This window comes from Salmo trutta, chromosome 34 (genome assembly GCF_901001165.1).
Source record: "Salmo trutta chromosome 34, fSalTru1.1, whole genome shotgun sequence".
Lineage (NCBI taxonomy): Eukaryota > Metazoa > Chordata > Actinopteri > Salmoniformes > Salmonidae > Salmo > Salmo trutta.
In genome coordinates, this window is record NC_042990.1 from 13,018,736 (window position 1) to 13,036,925 (window position 18,190).

Below are 18,190 nucleotides of genomic sequence, written 5' to 3' on the forward strand. Positions count from 1 at the left end.
GTGTGTGTGTGTGTGTGTGTAGGTGTATGTAGGTGTGTGTGTGTGTAGGTGTGTGTGAAGGTGTGTGTAGGTGTGTGTAGGTGCGTGTAGGTGTGTGTAGGTGCCTGTTGTTGTGTGTGTCGGTGTGTGTAGGTGTGTGTAGGTGCGTGTAGGTGCGTGTAGGTGTGTGTAGGTGCGTGTAGGTGTGTGTATGTGTGTGTAGGTGTGTGTCAGTGTGTGTGTGTGTGTGTGTGTACTGTATTTCATGTCTCTATGTGCGTGTTTCTCCATGCAGTACCAGAGACAGGGTGAGTCTGCTGCAGGCCCTGCGCAGCACTTTCTCCAGGTCACTCATCTGCACGTCTTCCCATTGCACTCGCCAGAGCTGAGCAGCCAACTCATTCTCCAATTTCAGCTTCCTGAGGGAGAGAGTGTGGGGGGGGAGTGAGAGAGGGTCAAACAGAGAGAGAGAAGGGGGGGTGGGTGAGAGAAGGGGAGACCAAAAGGTGATGGAGAGAGGAGGCTTGAGAGAGGTTCAGTGATAGAATGGAAGAGAGAGCGAGAGCGAGAGAGAGAGAGAGAGAGAGAGAGAGAGAGAGAAGGAAGGAAGGAAGGAAAAAAAAATAGAAGGAGAGAGCAGAGAAAGGAGAGCAGCTTCTGTCGTGTGAGTGCGACAGAGAAAGAGAAATCAATGAAGAGAAAGAGAGAGAGAGGGAGAATGAGAATCCAGAATAAAGGACAGAAAGATTAAGGAGAGGGATGGATGTGTTTCAGTGTCAGTGTACACTGTGTAAGACTGTACCTCTACCCACACAGCCCATCAATACCTGTCACCCCACCCATTACAAGCTACAAACGGTATTCACACACACATTTCTCAGAAACACGTGCAACCCAACTATAGTATTGGGGATGGGATTAATTCATTGAGTATTGATAGAGATTAATATCTGTCATTGAGTGTCGCCCCTCAATTTGTGATTACAACTTAATCGAGTCCTCATTCACCAACAGTGCTGTATGTGTGAAGTTGTTTCGACATGTACCTTGACATCACAGGCGGCTGGTGGCACCTTAATTGGGGAGGACAGGCTCATAGTAATGGCTGGAACGGAATGAATGGAATGGTATCAAACACATCACACACATGGTTTCCATGTGTTCAATACAATTCCATTCAGTCCATTCCAGCCATTGTTATGAGCCGTCCTCCCCTCAGCAGCCTCCTGTGCTTGATATAACATTCTTTACTGTAATGGAACATTACGTAAAAGAAAAGGCCAAAAAGTCACTATTCATGTGTAGTAATAACACGTTTATGTTGTTGTTTTTTTAAAATCTATGAACATACAAACACATCATACAGTAGCTTCCAACGACAATAAACAACACATTTACAGATTCACTTCACACAGACTAAGTCATCCATAGATTAAGTCATTAATATAGTAAGCACTTATCCTACAAGAATATGAAAATGAACATTCAGAAATGTATCCGCCTATGGCTATGTGCTATTCAAATGATCTGCACCTTGCTGTATGTATAACGCGGGACAAAGTGTCAAAAGGATCTGTGTAATTTTACAGCACATCACAACTTTTAAAGGGATACTTTGGGATTTTGGTAAATGAGGCCCTTTATCTACTTCCCCAGAGTCAGATGAACTCCTGTCTCTGTGTCCAGTAAGAAGGAAGTTAGAGGTAGTTTTTGCGAGCCAATGCTAACTAGCGTTAGCACGAGGATTGGAAGTCTATGGGTATCTGCTAGCGTGCTCATCTGTTCATCTGACTCTGGGGAAGTAGATAAGGGCATCGTAAAATGTGAAATATCGGAAATATCTGACAAAAGTAAAGATACAGGATAGCTTATATCAAACACAAAGTGAGCATAATTATTTGCTAAAATATGGAACTGGACTTGAACTGTTTCCCTTTTCACCTATCAAACTTAACTCTAGAAAATGTAAAAACATATCGTTTTTTTATATTTGAAATGAGACATAATAAACTTTGACCTTAGGCATGATGTTCCTCCAGGGACACATTTTTTTTTAGAAAGTAAGGTAAACTTTCACCTGGACTTGCACTCAATGTTCAACAATTTTATCAGAAGACATAATAAGCTATAAAGCAAGTGACGTTTTCAGCTGCGAGTCTGATGGAGCTGGATACAGGACAGGAGAGTCAAAGGGCAAACACTGGTCCGTGTTCATTAGCGCGCACAACGCTAAATATATTCAAATGCTTTGCAACGGAAAATTAACTTTTCTTATTAAACAACTCCAGGTAGTCGCTCCCTGTTTCAGTGTGTTTATTTCTGTTTGGTGCCTGATGAACATGACCCTAGTGGTGAGTCATCATTGAAGAGGAGACAGAATCACTTTCATTCGTTCCTTCTTGGCCTGATCTAATGTGTGAAGAAAGAGTAAGGGAAAAGAGGGCAGAGGAAGAAAGATAGTGAAAAGAGGAGAGTCATAGGGTGAAGAGGACAAGGGAGAGATAGACAGAGTAACAACGTGGGTAAGAAAGTTTAACATGGAGAAAGAAACGGTAGAAAACGGAAGAAAAGCAAACAGAAGAGAAAGAGATGGGGGGGAAATAAAATTGAGAAAATGAAAGAAGAGCAGAGTATGGGAAGAGAGTGAACAGAATTGAGAGAGCGATAGAGGAAGGGTGGAGGAGGGGTCGGGAGTGGAAAGGTGTCATCAGAACCCATACCATCGACCGGTGTCTTCCTCAGCGAAGAGGGACGGTAAAAAAAGGGGGCACCACTGACCTGTAGATGAAGACGGTGACAGTGACGATGATGACGAAGATGAAGCAAGCCACAATGGCCACCATCTGGTGCATAGTGACCGTCCCTGGGAGGAAAGGAAAATTATTGAAGTTATATGACATTTTACCCAGGGCCAAATTCAATAGCACATGTCATAGCATGTAAAGCCTATGCCCTGAAATGATATGTGTATTACATTTAGTTACTTAGGAGGCACTGCTATCCAGAGCCACTTCTAGCCAGTGCTTTCAACTATGGTAGGGAAAAATAACCAAACAATAGAAGTTGCTGAAACAACAACAGGTTTGTTTGACTTGGAAATATGTATTTTGTCTGCAACATTTTGTTTTGTGTGTTTTGGCAATGTACTGAAGTGTTGGTTTCCCGCAGTGTATGATTGATTGGATTCCATAAATATTAATTTAACTTTCATGTCTCAAAAAACACCTAAATCATGACACAGCGGGAAACCTAATCTCTTGATGTTCCTGATCTTACTAGCGAAGCAGCTGCCAAATACAAATGAAAAACAAACGCCACCGTGCATGATAACGAGGCTGTTATGATAATGAGATTGTCATGAAAATGAGACCGTTATGAAAATGAGACTGTCAGATATTTCTGTGGATATTCACAAATAACATCTACTGAATGAGAACAATCCTATAAAATGTTTCTGCAGATAATGTTACCGTGCAATCATCGAAACCTAAGGTTCAAATCCTAACTTGAGATGTCTATGTGTACAGTGACATCATGCAAATAATGTAACGTGGTCAATGGGGGATTTGTGTGAGTTAACTGAGTTACACTATATATACAAAAGCACACATACACTAGATGTACAAAGTATGTGGACACCCCTTCAAATTAGTGGATTTGGCTATTTCAGCCACACCCATTGCTGGCAAGTGTATAAAATCGAGCACACCGCCATGCAATCTCCATAGACAAACATTGGCAGTAGAATGGCCTTACTGAAGAGCTCAGTGACTTTCAACATGGCACCGTCATAGGAAGCCACAAGTAAGTTTGTCAAATTTTTACCCTGCCACAGCTGTCCCGGTCAACTGTAAGTGCTGTTATTGTGAAGTGGAAACGTCTAGGAGCAACAACGGCTCAGCGGCAAAGTGGTAGGCCACACAGAACGGGACCGGCGAGTGCTGAAGAGCGTGGAAGCAACGTCAGCACAAGCAACGTCAGCACAATAACTGTTCGTCAGGAGCTTCATGAAATTGGTTTCCAGAGCCGAGCAGCTGCACACAAGCCTAAGATCACCATACGCAATGCCAAGCCTTGGCTGGACTGGGGTAAAGCTTGCCGCCATTGGACTCTGGAGCAGTGGATGAATTTGGGTTTGGCGGATGCCAGGAAAACGCTACCTGCCCCAATGCATAGTGCCAACTGTAAAATTTGGTGGAGGAGGAATAATGGTCTGGGGCTGTTTATCATGGTTCGTGCTGGGCCCTTTAGTTCCAGTGAAGGAAAATCTTAATTCTGCAGCATACGATGACATTCTAGACGATTCTGTGCTTCCAACTTTGTGGCAAGAGTTTGGGGAAGGCCCTTTCTTGTTTCAGCATAACACTGCCCCTGTGCACAAAGCAAGGTCCATACAGAAATGGTTTGTCAAGATTGGTGGGGAAGAACATGACTGGCCTGCACAGAGGCCTGACCTCAACCTCATCAAGGTGTGGTCATTGGTCATGTAGTGTAGTGTATGTGTGAATTGCTCAGGTTAGGATTCCTCCATGACAGACTAAACAATCCTAGAGGTCAGAAGTCAGGGGCCTCATTTATCAATTTATCAACAAAAAAAAATCTCTTTCAATGTTCGTACAATTGTGAGTGGGTTTTGTTTATGCATATGCAAATATACATATTTTTATGTTGATAAATGAGGCCCAAGGGGTTCTTCAGTGCATACGTGCTAAGCAGGCGGGCTTGTCGTTCTTGAAGCCACATTCGGGGATGTCTTGGGGGGGGGCGCCCCCCGGCCACTGGACCTTCATGCCCGGCACTGGAACCAGCTCCTTCAGGGTGCTGTTGTAGACGGACACGATCTGGAGACACACAGGGTAGAAAACTACTGTAACTTTCGGTGTTGTCTGTGTAATGAAAGTGCCTTGTCATTGTAGGTTTTATAGCTGCTACACTTGAAGAGTGTCCAGGACAAAGAAGACAGCTACAGAGTGAGTGTGTATTTATGTACCAGTGTGTGTTTGTGCCTAACCACCAATTGGTGCGAGGAGCAGTCAGTGCCTACCTGAAAGACCCCAGAGTCAAGATCAGTCATGTCCCACAAGGCAAAGTCAATCTCCCGATCACCTGCCCCATCAATCTGAACCAAGCCAGTAACACCTGCCACAGAAGAGAGGAGAGAGACAGAGAGAGAGCGAGAAAGAACAGAGATTAACACAAAGGATTCAGGTGCACAATCTGGGCGCAAGCTCTGCTATTTCCTCATTGCTTTCAAGTTTGAGAGATGGGCCTTTTGTATGATCCCGTTGGCTGATTTTGTTGTCCTTTACAAAAACAAACAAACAAACCATAGCCAGCCGGGTCCATAATGTGTAGCACCGCCTGTTGCCAGTCCCCGTGTGTTGCTACATCCTTTCCCCCACAGTATAACAAACCAACAGCATCAAAGTAGAAATTCCAAACTTCAGAAGCCTTTTTAAACCTGAAATAAACAACACGTTTCAAATGTCCTGCATTGCAGGTGCAGGTAAATTCTCCTGCGACAGGGTGATCAAAACCAATAGAGGTATTTTAAACAGATATCCTTAATTTCAGCTACTGTAGCTTTACACATGATACTAATATCTTTCCTTTCTTCTTAGTTTCTCCACTCACTGTTTCTCCACTCACTGTTTCTCCACTCACTGTTTCTCCACTCACTGTTTCTCCACTCACTGTGTAAGCTGGTAGCTAAGGCATGCAGGTCTTGAGTCAAACCAATATTCCAAGGCAAGACGATCGTGACCACTTGGGGGCAATGTCATGAACTAAAAATGTCTAGAACTACTTCTCCCACATATACAGTATCATGCTGGCATAAGAGGGTAACGTGATTGGGAAATATAGATACTGTAAAAATGTATTGTAAACCTCAAGTCCAAATTGGAGGTAAATTAGCAAGTTTACTGTTTGGGAGGGGGTAGTGGAAAATAGGAGCATAATGTGATGCAAATCCCCTCTCTTGGATCACGTCCTGGGTTAAGTCACCCACATGGCTCATTCATCTACACTGTGCACACTTGAGACGGACATGGTTTTGAATATCAATCGGGGAAACCAAGGAAAACATATGAGTTGATTCAAACTGACGCCATCCCTTAGTTTGGTCACTGGCCCTACAGTTGTGGGAGCTACAAAGTTAGATTGTCACAAAAAACGAAAACAAAACCCTGTACAGTGTTTTAAAAACACTGTTGCTAGAAGATGTTAGGGTGCTATGCGGCACAAACATTGCAGAAATTGTTCTGCTAATAACATCACGTGAGCTGACTTTTAGTCCCCATCATCTGTTTAACTTCACAGGCACTGAGGCCTTTCCCATAATTCACCTCTTTGGCTTATTTGATCAATGACAGAGACACACAGTGGCTGGGAACTGAGCCTGTAACCTCGATGTCAAAAGCCCGGCCTCCAAACCCAAACACTCACTTGTTCACCTCTTCAGACCCCCGTGGTGGAAGAGTCTAGTAACAAAGTTTTGAAAAGAAAAGCTCTCTCTCTCTCTCTTTCGGGACTCAGAGTTGAACAGATTTTTAAATGAGCCTATAGAAATACGTTCAGTTTATTGTGAATTATTTAGTATTTCTACCATGCTCAACGTCATAAAAAGAAATGAATCATTGCATAGTCTCTTCATTTATTTTCTCTGTGTCCAACATTCTGCCGCCTACATGTTCTACTGCTCTGATCTCAGATCAGATATGTGCAGTATCACAGCGGCTGTCCCTGACCTGAGTCTATAAGGCTCATAGTTGACTGAGGTAGTACAGCTCACTCGGAGACTAAATGTACCAAACTACTGCTTATATACTAAGGTCTCTAAGCTTTACAGAGTGAATCCCGGATGGAATGCATTTATATTTATCTGACGCTCAAGGCTTAGGTCTCAAAGCGCTTTACATTGTACCGGGGTTAATTATCACATCATTCGTCTACGGTCTTACTTCAAAGGGCATTCGGCCCAGATGGCCATGGTTCTTTCAAAACCGTCATTATTTCAACAGACATGCACAGATTGATCTGTTCTGACATGTACATATGACGCACGCCAAAGGACATAACGTCCATTACAGTAAACTCATTTGTCGCTACGCTACATGATGTCTGTCTATATCATGACGACACTGCCGATTTATGACCTCTCAGTGTCAAACTATATAGAGCAGCTACTCAACTTTGAATCTACAGGACAGATATCCATCACTTGTAAATCTGACAAAAAAAAAGTTTTGAATAGTGTCCCTCTTCTCCCTGCCTTGAAGTAATCATCACTAACCGAAACACGACTGGAAAGGTGAAAGCAAGGGTTCCACTACATAATTTAACCTCGTCCAAAAATGTCAGATCTAGGATTACTTCAAGGAAGGAAGAAAGGAAGGAAGCAGGGAAGGACTAAAGGAAGAAAGGACTGAAGGGAGGAAGGACTAAAGGAAGAAAGGACTGAAGGAAGGAAGGACTAAAGGAAGAAAGGACTGAAGGAAGGAAGGACTAAAGGAAGAAAGGACTGAAGGAAGGAAGGACTAAAGGAAGAAAGGACTGAAGGAAGGAAGGACTAAAGGAAGAAAGGACTGAAGGGAGGAAGGACTAAAGGAAGAAAGGACTGAAGGAAGGAAGGACTAAAGGAAGAAAGGACTGAAGGAAGGAAGGACTAAAGGAAGAAAGGACTGAAGGAAGGAAGGACTAAAGGAAGAAAGGACTGAAGGAAGGAAGGACTAAAGGAAGAAAGGACTGAAGGAAGGAAGGACTAAAGGAAGAAAGGACTGAAGGAAGGAAGGACTAAAGGAAGAAAGGACTGAAGGAAGGAAGGACTAAAGGAAGAAAGGACTGAAGGAAGGAAGAAAGGATATATTTGAAATTCTTTCTAACAGAGCCATTTGTCTAAACGTAAAACATCTTCACTCTTTCTGTCCTTCTGTTCTAAAATGTCTATCCCTTGTGTTGTAAAATACCTGGCTAATTAACGTGGGAGTAAAAAGCACAGTGGCAGCAGTGCTCATCTCTGACAGTACTAATCGTGGTAGCAGGGGCATGTGGTTTGGCCCTGTGCTGACAGCTAGGCGGGTGAGCGGGGGAGCGGTCGAGGGGTGCATTGAAAACAGAACTGTAATTAAAGCAAGTAAAGTGTGTGTGTGTGTAAGTGTGAGCGTGTAGGGAAAGAAGGAGAAAGAGAGGAAGAGGAGCAGATCTCGTCTGACATGTTTTCCCAGCTGTCAGTCAGACAGGCAGAGCCCGAGGGGTGGGTCGTGCACCACCACAGTCAAATAAAGAGAATTTCCATTTAACTGAATGATAACAGGGATGCTGCTTTTAATCTCGCGCCGGGTAACGCGACAAAATCGATCAAGCTTTCTGGCTTTCAGTCTCAAATGTAGAAACAGATACACACACCCACACACAATATATCCAGACCACGTTCCATGTTTCAAATCAGCCATACATGAAGGTCACCCACAGGTTAAAACACACACACACATCAACCCCTGGTCCATTAGTCATTGTAATAGGAGCCCCTCTGTGTAGAAGCAGAAAGTCAATGCCCTGCCCCTGACTTCTGGTGCCTGTGCTACTCCATCAGTCCTGCCTGAACACTGTCATCCACTTCACAGGACCAATCTGCCTCATTCCCTCTCTGTTTGGCCGAAATTATGTTTCCTTTATATTTGTTTGCTATGAACAGTCAGGTCTCCTTCTTTTTTTCATTCGTATTAGTTTAAAATAATATAATGCTGCTGTTTTTTTGAGCTTACAATATAGCTCAGTATGTCTATTGTTTATTTCATACAGTCTTTTTTTTCGTTATCAAGGGCGCCAATCATTTTGGACCTGACCATTTCTCTCTCTTTTCTGTCTCTTTAAATTCCCTTCATTATCTTCCTATTTCTGTGTCCTTCAATGTTTTTTTTCCATCTCTCTCACCTCACTTTCACAATTTCTGGGATTTCTGATCTCTCCATCTTGCTTCTCCTCTCAGCTCCATTCCCCATCTTATTTACCCACTTTTTCTAAAAACCCCTCTCAACCTTTAATCTCTTCTCTTTCCCCCTCTCCTTCTTTCCACATCTCTCCTTTCACTTTCTGTAACCACCTCAGTCCATCTCCTCTCTCCATCTCTCCTCTTCACATCTCTTCCACTCTCTCTCCACACTTTCATAACCTCCTCCTGCAATCTCTCCATCTATCTGTTGCCAATCTGCCTGAGTCGCCAGCCTCAGTGGGTTTCAGTATAGATCTCTATAAGAGAGCTGGCTAAACCCGCTGTAGTGATTGCATAGACCAGTCCACTTATGTCTCCCTGCTCCTCCGCCAATCTGTCTCTTTATGATGAGAGCAGAGCCCTCTTCCCATCCCGACCACATCTGTCACTCACTACTCAGATCAATGAAGAGGTACCTTGTTTACCCGTTCTATGGAGCCTCCATTAATGGAGACTCTTCCGGCATAGGTCCCGCTTGTTATTAAAGCTTATTCATGCCTTATTCATGTATTATAAATTATTAACAAATTACAATGGAAGGTCACTCGGTAACGAGCTAAGTTGACATTTCCTTTGTCATTTTCACAGTAAAATTAACAAATTGAATACGATGCTTGTGTTTGCTTTAGAAATGTCAACACAACCCACTGATAATTATAAAGGCTCACATATCATTAATCAGCCATTTTAATTAAATTCAAATGCCTTTCTTTTAAGTCCTCTGTGGCTCAGTTGGTAGAGTATGGCGCTTGCAACGCCAGGGTTGTGGGTACGATTCCCACGGGGGGACCAGTACGGAAAAGTATGACAAACGTATGCAATCACTACTACTGTAAGTCGCTCTGGATAAGAGCATCTGCTAAATGACAAACAAATGAAATAAATTCCTGTATGTTTAAAAGCTATACATTCCAATGTAGTGGCCTCTTCCATGTCACATTGAAACAATCAGCCAGGAAACACACAGGAACCCATGGCTGTTAGACAACCCAAAACATGCCTGCCCCAACGTATCCGGGGCCTCTTAAAACTGTCAACACGGAAGCAACCAGCCAAGAAGTCACAAAGGAACCAACCACACACATGAGCTAATGTAACATCGGGGCCATTTATCATGGAATAACACAGGCTTTCCCTTATGAAATGCAACAGTGCCGCACCGTATCGTCACCGAGGGGGTTGTGGGTAACTGAAGAGCCATGAGAAGAGGCTTGCGGAGTTCACAGAGAGTGGGCTGTGGGAATCGGAGGAACCGAGCGATCCCACTCCCAGGTTGGGATTAGGAGAAGACGAAGATGGGAATCACAGGAGAACAACATCAACCTCCAGCCTCGATGTTCCCATGGACACCCGCTGGGTAGCCGCCTTCTTATCTCTGTGGCGATTGGTTGATGAGAGTAAAGAGGGGAATTTATTGGTTGAGCATCCTTTGCTACAGGAGTCTATTGATTTAGTTAGGCGAGTGGGTCCAGGAAATGCAAACTTGTAGTGTATTCAAGGTTTAAAAAGGCTTCTAAAGTTAATCATTTCAAGTTTAAAATGTCAGACTTGATTTGCCCGAACGAAAAATGTATCCTCCCTACAAAAAAAATCCATTAATTATAATACGCATAATAATGAACATTTCCTGTTGCTGCAGGATTATTTTCCTGCTGTAGCAAACTGGATCAAATTAAGATCCTACATCTGTATGTGCTCAATCGATACAACTCCTCTGAAAATGTACTCTCATAATGATTCAGATGTTTGGTATTGTACAGTGATGCTAAATTGGCCACAAGGTCGCTGTTGAATGTTATTCTGAGAATAGATGTAAGACAGACTGGTTGTTTTTCAACAGATATTTTTAACATGTTGTTGTTCTGGATTGCTCTTGGCACCCATTTAGCTGGGTTATATCATATCTTGAAAATAGATCATTTGCTTGTTTTTCTCAAGGCCCTGTGCTTTCAGAGTGCGTAATTATTTAACTGCTCACTAAAGTACAGAGGCCATGTAGCTACACTGTGCATCAGGTAAAGGTGTATTGTGAGCTTTGATGTGGAACATGGTTATTTGGTTGGAATGACAAATGTTTTACAATTTTTAAAATGTATTTACAATGACGGCCTACACTGGCCAAAACCAGACGACACTGGGCCAATTGTGCGCCGCCCTACGGGACTCACAATCACGGCCAGTTGTGATGCAGCCTGGATTCGAACCAGGGTGTCTGTAGTGACCCCTCTAGCACTGAGATGCAGTGCCTTAGACCGCTGCGCCACTCGGGAGCCCAATTTAAGGTAAATTTAAGGTAAATAATTATCATCAGATAACTGGGATTGTGACTTTGATTTCCAGTCTTGCCTAATATTGCCATTTTGGTTCAGTCATTGAGATTTCTCCAGATAGGTGATTCAAATGTAAGATTTGTTTATTTGTTAATCATCCGAGCTAGTCAGTGTGTGTGTGTGTGTGTGTGTGTGTGTGTGTGTCAGGCCCTCTTGTTCTATCTATATTAGAAGTGCATTGTCGATAATGCGCATGGCGCTGAATAGACTATATTTACTGCTGATTACTGCTGATTAGAGCCCTAATGAAAATCTGAACTGGTTGATGTCACACATCAGGAATAGGAGGGAAGGCAGACTGGCAATGATTGGTAGCAAGAAGGATTATCACACTGTTGGCTTGCTAATGCTTCTCCAGTCCCAATCATTCCAATGCTTCTTCGGTGCCTGGAATAAGAACAGGCAATCTGATAATCAAAACATTTACGTTCGTGTCCTTTACAAATATGAAGACCACAGGCTTGTGACATTAGCCAGTTGTCCTAATGAAAATATTAGGCCAACTCAAAATCAACAGTGTGATCGAAAAACATCAGACGCAGTGGAAAAGTACTGTGCCACCAGCCACTATGACAAGGGCATTTCTCCCATTTAAAATACAACTCCTACCAGCTGTCCTATACCGTAATAAAACTATTAAGTATATTACCATATGTAAAACATTTGTACAATCAATACCATGAGCAATCAAAAAACAAAAAGTACCAGTGCTAGGCAACCAACCACAGGAAATAGGGACTCTCCATTCTCCTATTCAAAACATACGTGTGCGTTCCAAATGTCCCATAGGACTCTGGTCCAAATGAGTGCACTGTATAGGGAATAGGGTGCCATGTGGACGCGCACCTGGACACAGGGTGTGTGTCCATCAAGGGAATTGACACACGCTGGCTACAGCTGCGCCTAATCTAATCAGTGAGAGGAGAAATGGGGAAGTGGAGATATACAGTGCGGTCCGAGGGACAAAAATGTATGGATTTGGGAGGACGGGCAAAGTCAATAATGTCTGTGTGTCTGTGTGTGTGTGTGTGGGGGGGGGGGGGGGGGGGGGGGTGCACAGCACACTTTAGGACCAGAGTTCAAGGAGGTACCTGAGAGGTGGTTGTTAAATTGAACATTTGGGAGCTGGAAATACCTTCTTATTTCCATACCAGAAAGAGAGAAAAAAAAAGTTGTTTTTTTAGTTAAATTTGCAACACTGCATCATTACAACACTGCATTGCTCATGCCAATCAAACAACTTTTATAAGAGCGAAATAAAAATATAGAAAGAGACACTGAAAAATAAAGAGAGCGGGAGAAGGGGGATTTGAAAGAGAGAGAGAAAGAGAGAGAGAAACCAACAGTCATCAATGAGTTACCTATAACACTCGTCAGCACAGTGGGGATAGATGCAGACAGGGGAGCAGGCTGAACTCAGTGTAACAGGAGAACATGATGATTCAGTAGTCAGCAGCACACCACTGAGCTCACATTACCCACAGGCAGCCTCTGGCAACATTATGGCTGTTTAGGGTTTAGCCCACAACCCACAGGCTTGAAATGATTCAATAACCACATCTAACCAGCTTTGAAGACTTAATCAAAAATAATAAACAAGCGCCAAGGGCGATTTTTTTTTTATCAGTGCAGGGGCTGAACTGTGTGCAGTTTTAGAATGTGATCATTCAGCTGACTTCAGGGTTTGTTTTGGATCCAGTGTGGTTTGTTTTGCTTCGTTTAGTTTGCAAAATTTTGACACTTGTTCTCAATAGAAACAAACCACACTGGATCCAAAACAAACCCTGAAGTCAGCTGAATGATCCCATTCTAAAACTGTGCTGCCATGAACTGCAACAGAATGTTTCCTTTTCCGAAGGACGACTCTACCAATGTGCCCCTGTAAACCGTTTTACCTACACACATAAGCCCTCACTCCAAAACACCATTTAGAGTCTTTTAACACTTAGTAAAAAAATGGGTTTTGGAGGTACTGTAAAAGGGACGTTAGTCTTAGTAAATTGGTTAAGTAGTAAAAGATGCAGAAACTGATCCAGAGTCCCTAGAGGCTGTCACTCCATTGCGAATGGAAGCTCACAGTCATGATTCACAGACCTCAGACCAGTTTGGCCGATGCTGAAGAGAATAGATAGAGTGGCGACGTCAGGCTCAGACCACTTAGAGTAATGTGACCCATTGTTGTTTATGGCTGTTCTGAAGTTGACTTCTGACCTCCACTATCAAATACCTTTCTGGTGAGATAATAATTATCACACACACACACACACACACACACACACACACACACACACACACACACACACACACACACACACACACACACACACACACACTATAGTTGAGTTACAGTAATATAACACTATAGTTGAGTTACAGTAATATAACACTATAGTTGAGTTACAGTAATAGAACACTATAGTTGAGTTACAGTAATAGAACTCTATAGTTGAGTTACAGTAATATAACACTATAGTTGAGTTACAGTAATATAACACTATAGTTGAGTTTCAGTAATATAACTCTATAGTTGAGTTACAGTAATATTTTACATTAAAGATGAGTTACAGTAATATAACTCTATAGTTGAGTTACAGTAATAGAACACTATAGTTGAGTTACAGTAATATAACTCTATAGTTGAGTTACAGTAATATAACACTATAGTTGAGTTACAGTAATATAACACTATAGTTGAGTTACAGTAATATAACACTATAGTTGAGTTACAGTAATATAACTCTATAGATGAGTTACAGTAATATAACTCTATAGTTGAGTTACAGTAATATTTTACATTAAAGTTGAGTTACAGTAATATAACTCTATAGTTGATTTACAGTAATAGAACACTATAATTGAGTTACAGTAATATAACTCTATAGTTGAGTTACAGTAATATAACTCTATAGTTGAGTTACAGTAATATAACACTATAGTTGAGTTACAGTAATAGAACACTATAGTTGAGTTACAGTAATATAACACTATAGTTGAGTTACAGTAATATAACTCTATGGTTGAGTTACAGTAATATAACTCTATAGTTGAGTTACAGTAATAGAACCCTATAATTGAGTTACAGTAATATAACTCTATAGTTGAGTTACAGTAATATAACTCTATAGTTGAGTTACAGTAATATAACACTATAGTTGAGTTACAGTAATAGAACACTATAGTTGAGTTACAGTAATATAACTCTATGGTTGAGTTACAGTAATAGAACTCTATAGTTGAGTTACAGTAATATAACACTATAGTTGACTTACAGTAATATAACACTATAGTTGAGTTACAGCAATAGAACTCTATAGTTGAGTTACAGTAATATAACACTATAATTGAGTTACAGTAATAACTCTATAGTTGAGTTACAGTAATATAACACTATAGTTGAGTAACAGCAATAGAACTCTATAGTTGAGTTACAGTAATAGAACACTATAGTTGAGTTGCAGTAATATAACACTATAGTTGAGTTACAGTAATAGAACACTATAGTTGAGTTACAGTAATAGAACTCTATAGTTGAGTTACAGTAATATAACTCTATAGTTGAGTTACAGTAATAGAACACTATAGTTGAGTTACAGTAATAGAACACTATAGTTGAGTTACAGTAATAGGCAATGAAGAAATGTCTGAGAATGGAATTCTAAAAGTGTATTTGATTACTTTGTAAAATTAATGGATTCACATACAAGGTCTAAAGTTTAAGTTACAAGGCAATACTGACATTAACAAAGCATTATTCTCAGCATGATCAGAGAGAGAAAGGCAGCGACAAAGAAACCATAGCTCATGAGAGAGGTAAAGATAAAGAAAGAGTGTAAGTATCTCACCAGTACAGGTCTGGAACATATAAGAAAGAGACGAATGAATCTAAGACATTTTATAACATCTGAGTGGATTGGATTTAAAATCGGAGTTGTTGACCATTATACACTGCTCAGAAAAATAAAGGGAACACTAAAATAACACATCCTAGATCTGAATGAATGAAATAATCTTATTAAATACTTTTTTCTTTACATAGTTGAATGTGCTGACAACAAAATCACACAAAAATAATCAATGGAAATCCAATTTATCAACCCATGGAGGTCTGGATTTGGAGTCACACTCAAAATTAAAGTGGAAAACCACACTACAGGCTGATCCAACTTTGATGTAATGTCCTTAAAACAAGTCAAAATGAGGCTCAGTAGTGTGTGTGGCCTCCACGTGCCTGTATGACCTCCCTACAACGCCTGGGCATGCTCCTGATGAGGTGGCGGATGGTCTCCTGAGGGATCTCCTCCCAGACCTGGACTAAAGCATCCGCCAACTCCTGGACAGTCTGTGGTGCAACGTGGCGTTGGTGGATGGAGCGAGACATGATGTCCCAGATGTGCTCAATTGGATTCAGGTCTGGGGAACGGGCGGGCCAGTCCATAGCATCAATGCCTTCTTCTTGCAGGAACTGCTGACACACTCCAGCCACATGAGGTCTAGCATTGTCTTGCATTAGGAGGAACCCAGGGCCAACCGCACCAGCATATGGTCTCACAAGGGGTCTGAGGATCTCATCTCGGTACCTAATGGCAGTCAGGCTACCTCTGGCAAGCACATGGAGGGCTGTGCGGCCCCCCAAAGAAATGCCACCCAATACCATGACTGACCCACCGCCAAACCGGTCATGCTGGAGGATGTTGCAGGCAGCAGAACGTTCTCCACGGCGTCTCCAGACTCTGTCACGTCTGTCACATGTGCTCAGTGTGAACCTGCTATCATCTGTGAAGAGCACAGGGCGCCAGTGGCGAATTTGCCAATCTTGGTGTTCTCTGGCAAATGCCAAACATCCTGCACGGTGTTGGGCTGTAAGCACAACCCCCACCTGTGGACGTCGGGCCCTCATACCACCCTCATGGAGTCTGTTTCTGACCGTTTGAGCAGACACATGCACATTTGTGGCCTGCTGGAGGTCATTTTGCAGGGCTCTGGCAGTGCTCCTCCTGCTCCTCCTTGCACAAAGGCGGAGGTAGCGGTCCTGCTGCTGGGTTGCTGCCCTCCTACGGCTTCCTCCACGTCTCCTGATGTACTGGCCTGTCTCCTGGTAGCGCCTCCATGCTCTGGACACTACGCTGACAGACACAGCAAACCTTCTTGCCACAGCTCGCATTGATGTGCCATCCTGGATGAGCTGCACTACCTGAGCCACTTGTGTGGGTTGTAGACTCCGTCTCATGCTACCACTAGAGTGAAAGCACCGCCAGCATTCAAAAGTGACCAAAACATCAGCCAGGAAGCATACGAACTGAGAAGTGGTCTGTGGTCACCACCTGCAGAACCACTCCTTTATTGGGGGTGTCTTGCTAATTGCCTATGATTTCCACCTGTTGTCTATTCCATTTGCACAACAGCATGTGACATTTATTGTCAATCAGTGTTAAGTAGACAGTTTGATTTCACAGAAGTGTGATTGACTTGGAGTTACATTGTGTTGTTTAAGTGTTCCCTTTATTTTTTTGAGCAGTGTACAACGGGTGGGTCTAATACTGGGCGCTGATTGGTTAAAACCACATTCCAGCTGGTGTCTATTCCACAAGTTACCACCGGCTAAAGCTATGATGTTGAAATGCCTATTTCCTCTGTTCCATCCCACTGAGCGATCCACTGTGTCATCAGCCCAGCCAGGCAATTTATAAACTTGATCTCCACTGTAAAAAGCATCTAGACATTATCTCCCATTTATTTTAGACTAGCAACTGGATTTCAATAGCGGAGATTTCATAAACCATGCTGTCTGTCTCTGAAATGTTCAACATTGTTTCAATACTGAAATTTGATCTCCAGCTGTCCCATAGTAATGAACGTGTAGGGAGTCGGGAGTCGGGACAAGACAGACAGTCAGGTTCAGCCGGTCCAAATCATGAATCAGCATCATTTTTATGGATATATACAAAGAAATGTCAATAGAAAACAGGTCGAACTAAACAAAATGCGGCTAGTTTGCAGTCTTTCCAGCTTCAGTTTGAAGTGATTTTGTTAGCTGTGTTGTTAGCTAGCTCTTCAAAACAATAGTGTCCTGATGAGAGAGCACATGTTCTATGCCAAGGGTAATCATGTATCATTAGCTCATTGTTATGGATGTGTCCAAATAAATGTCACTAGAAAACAGCTTAAACTAATGCAAAGGCAGCTCCTTTACTGTTATTCTGACCGTAAGTTAGCCGTAGTTGGCTAGCTAGCAAGCAAAGGATAAGAACATTGCCAGCCAGTATGGCAATGGAACATTTAGTACGAACAACGAACGTCCATAGATGCACAACAAAAAGACTTAACGACTGGGTCTCGTCTCTGGCAACCGAACCAATAGAACATATGACCAGCCAGCTTGGGTAGCAATCTTAGATTTGTGTCGGGACTATGTCTCATGGCCTCTGTACGCCTATGTAGATATTCCATAAAAAAATCAGCCATTTCCAGCTACAATAGTCATTTACAACATTAACAATGTCTACACTGTATTTCTGATCAATTTAATGTTATTTTAATGGACAAAAAATTTGCTTTTCTTTCAAAAACAAGGACATTTCTAAGTGACCCCAAACTTTTGAATGGTAGTATACACAGCATGTAATATAGACCACACTGGGATAAGAAGGGCACTATATCAACACGGCATGTGGCTATGACAGTCAAACACTGTACATTATCCGTCAGAACTACAGTACAAGAATAATGACCAAGCAAACTGCTCAGACTGACATCACAGGCTGCCTTTGTTTTCCTTCCCACTGATGAGGGTGACGAGGCGACCTGCGTCCATTTTGTGCCAGTCAGGGGCAGCTGACATGGCTCTGACTCTGGTGGCCTGACTGTGTGTGTCTGCTCTTTGCTCTGTGAG

The 18,190-nt window shown here is 42.3% G+C and overlaps 1 protein-coding gene across 3 annotated transcripts in view; it reads right to left on the bottom strand.

The window, feature by feature from the left end:
* LOC115173623 (atrial natriuretic peptide receptor 1) overlaps positions 1-18,190 on the bottom strand; it is a 126,622-nt gene that overhangs the window by 15,456 nt on the left and 92,976 nt on the right. For all 3 annotated transcript variants that reach the window (XM_029731898.1, XM_029731897.1, XM_029731899.1), the window contains 4 exons: positions 5,024-5,118; positions 4,685-4,820; positions 2,758-2,842; positions 278-398 (listed from right to left, as the gene is read on the bottom strand). In XM_029731898.1, coding sequence (XP_029587758.1) covers positions 278-398; positions 2,758-2,842; positions 4,685-4,820; positions 5,024-5,118 — 437 coding nt within the window. The remainder of the gene's footprint in view (positions 1-277; positions 399-2,757; positions 2,843-4,684; positions 4,821-5,023; positions 5,119-18,190) is intronic.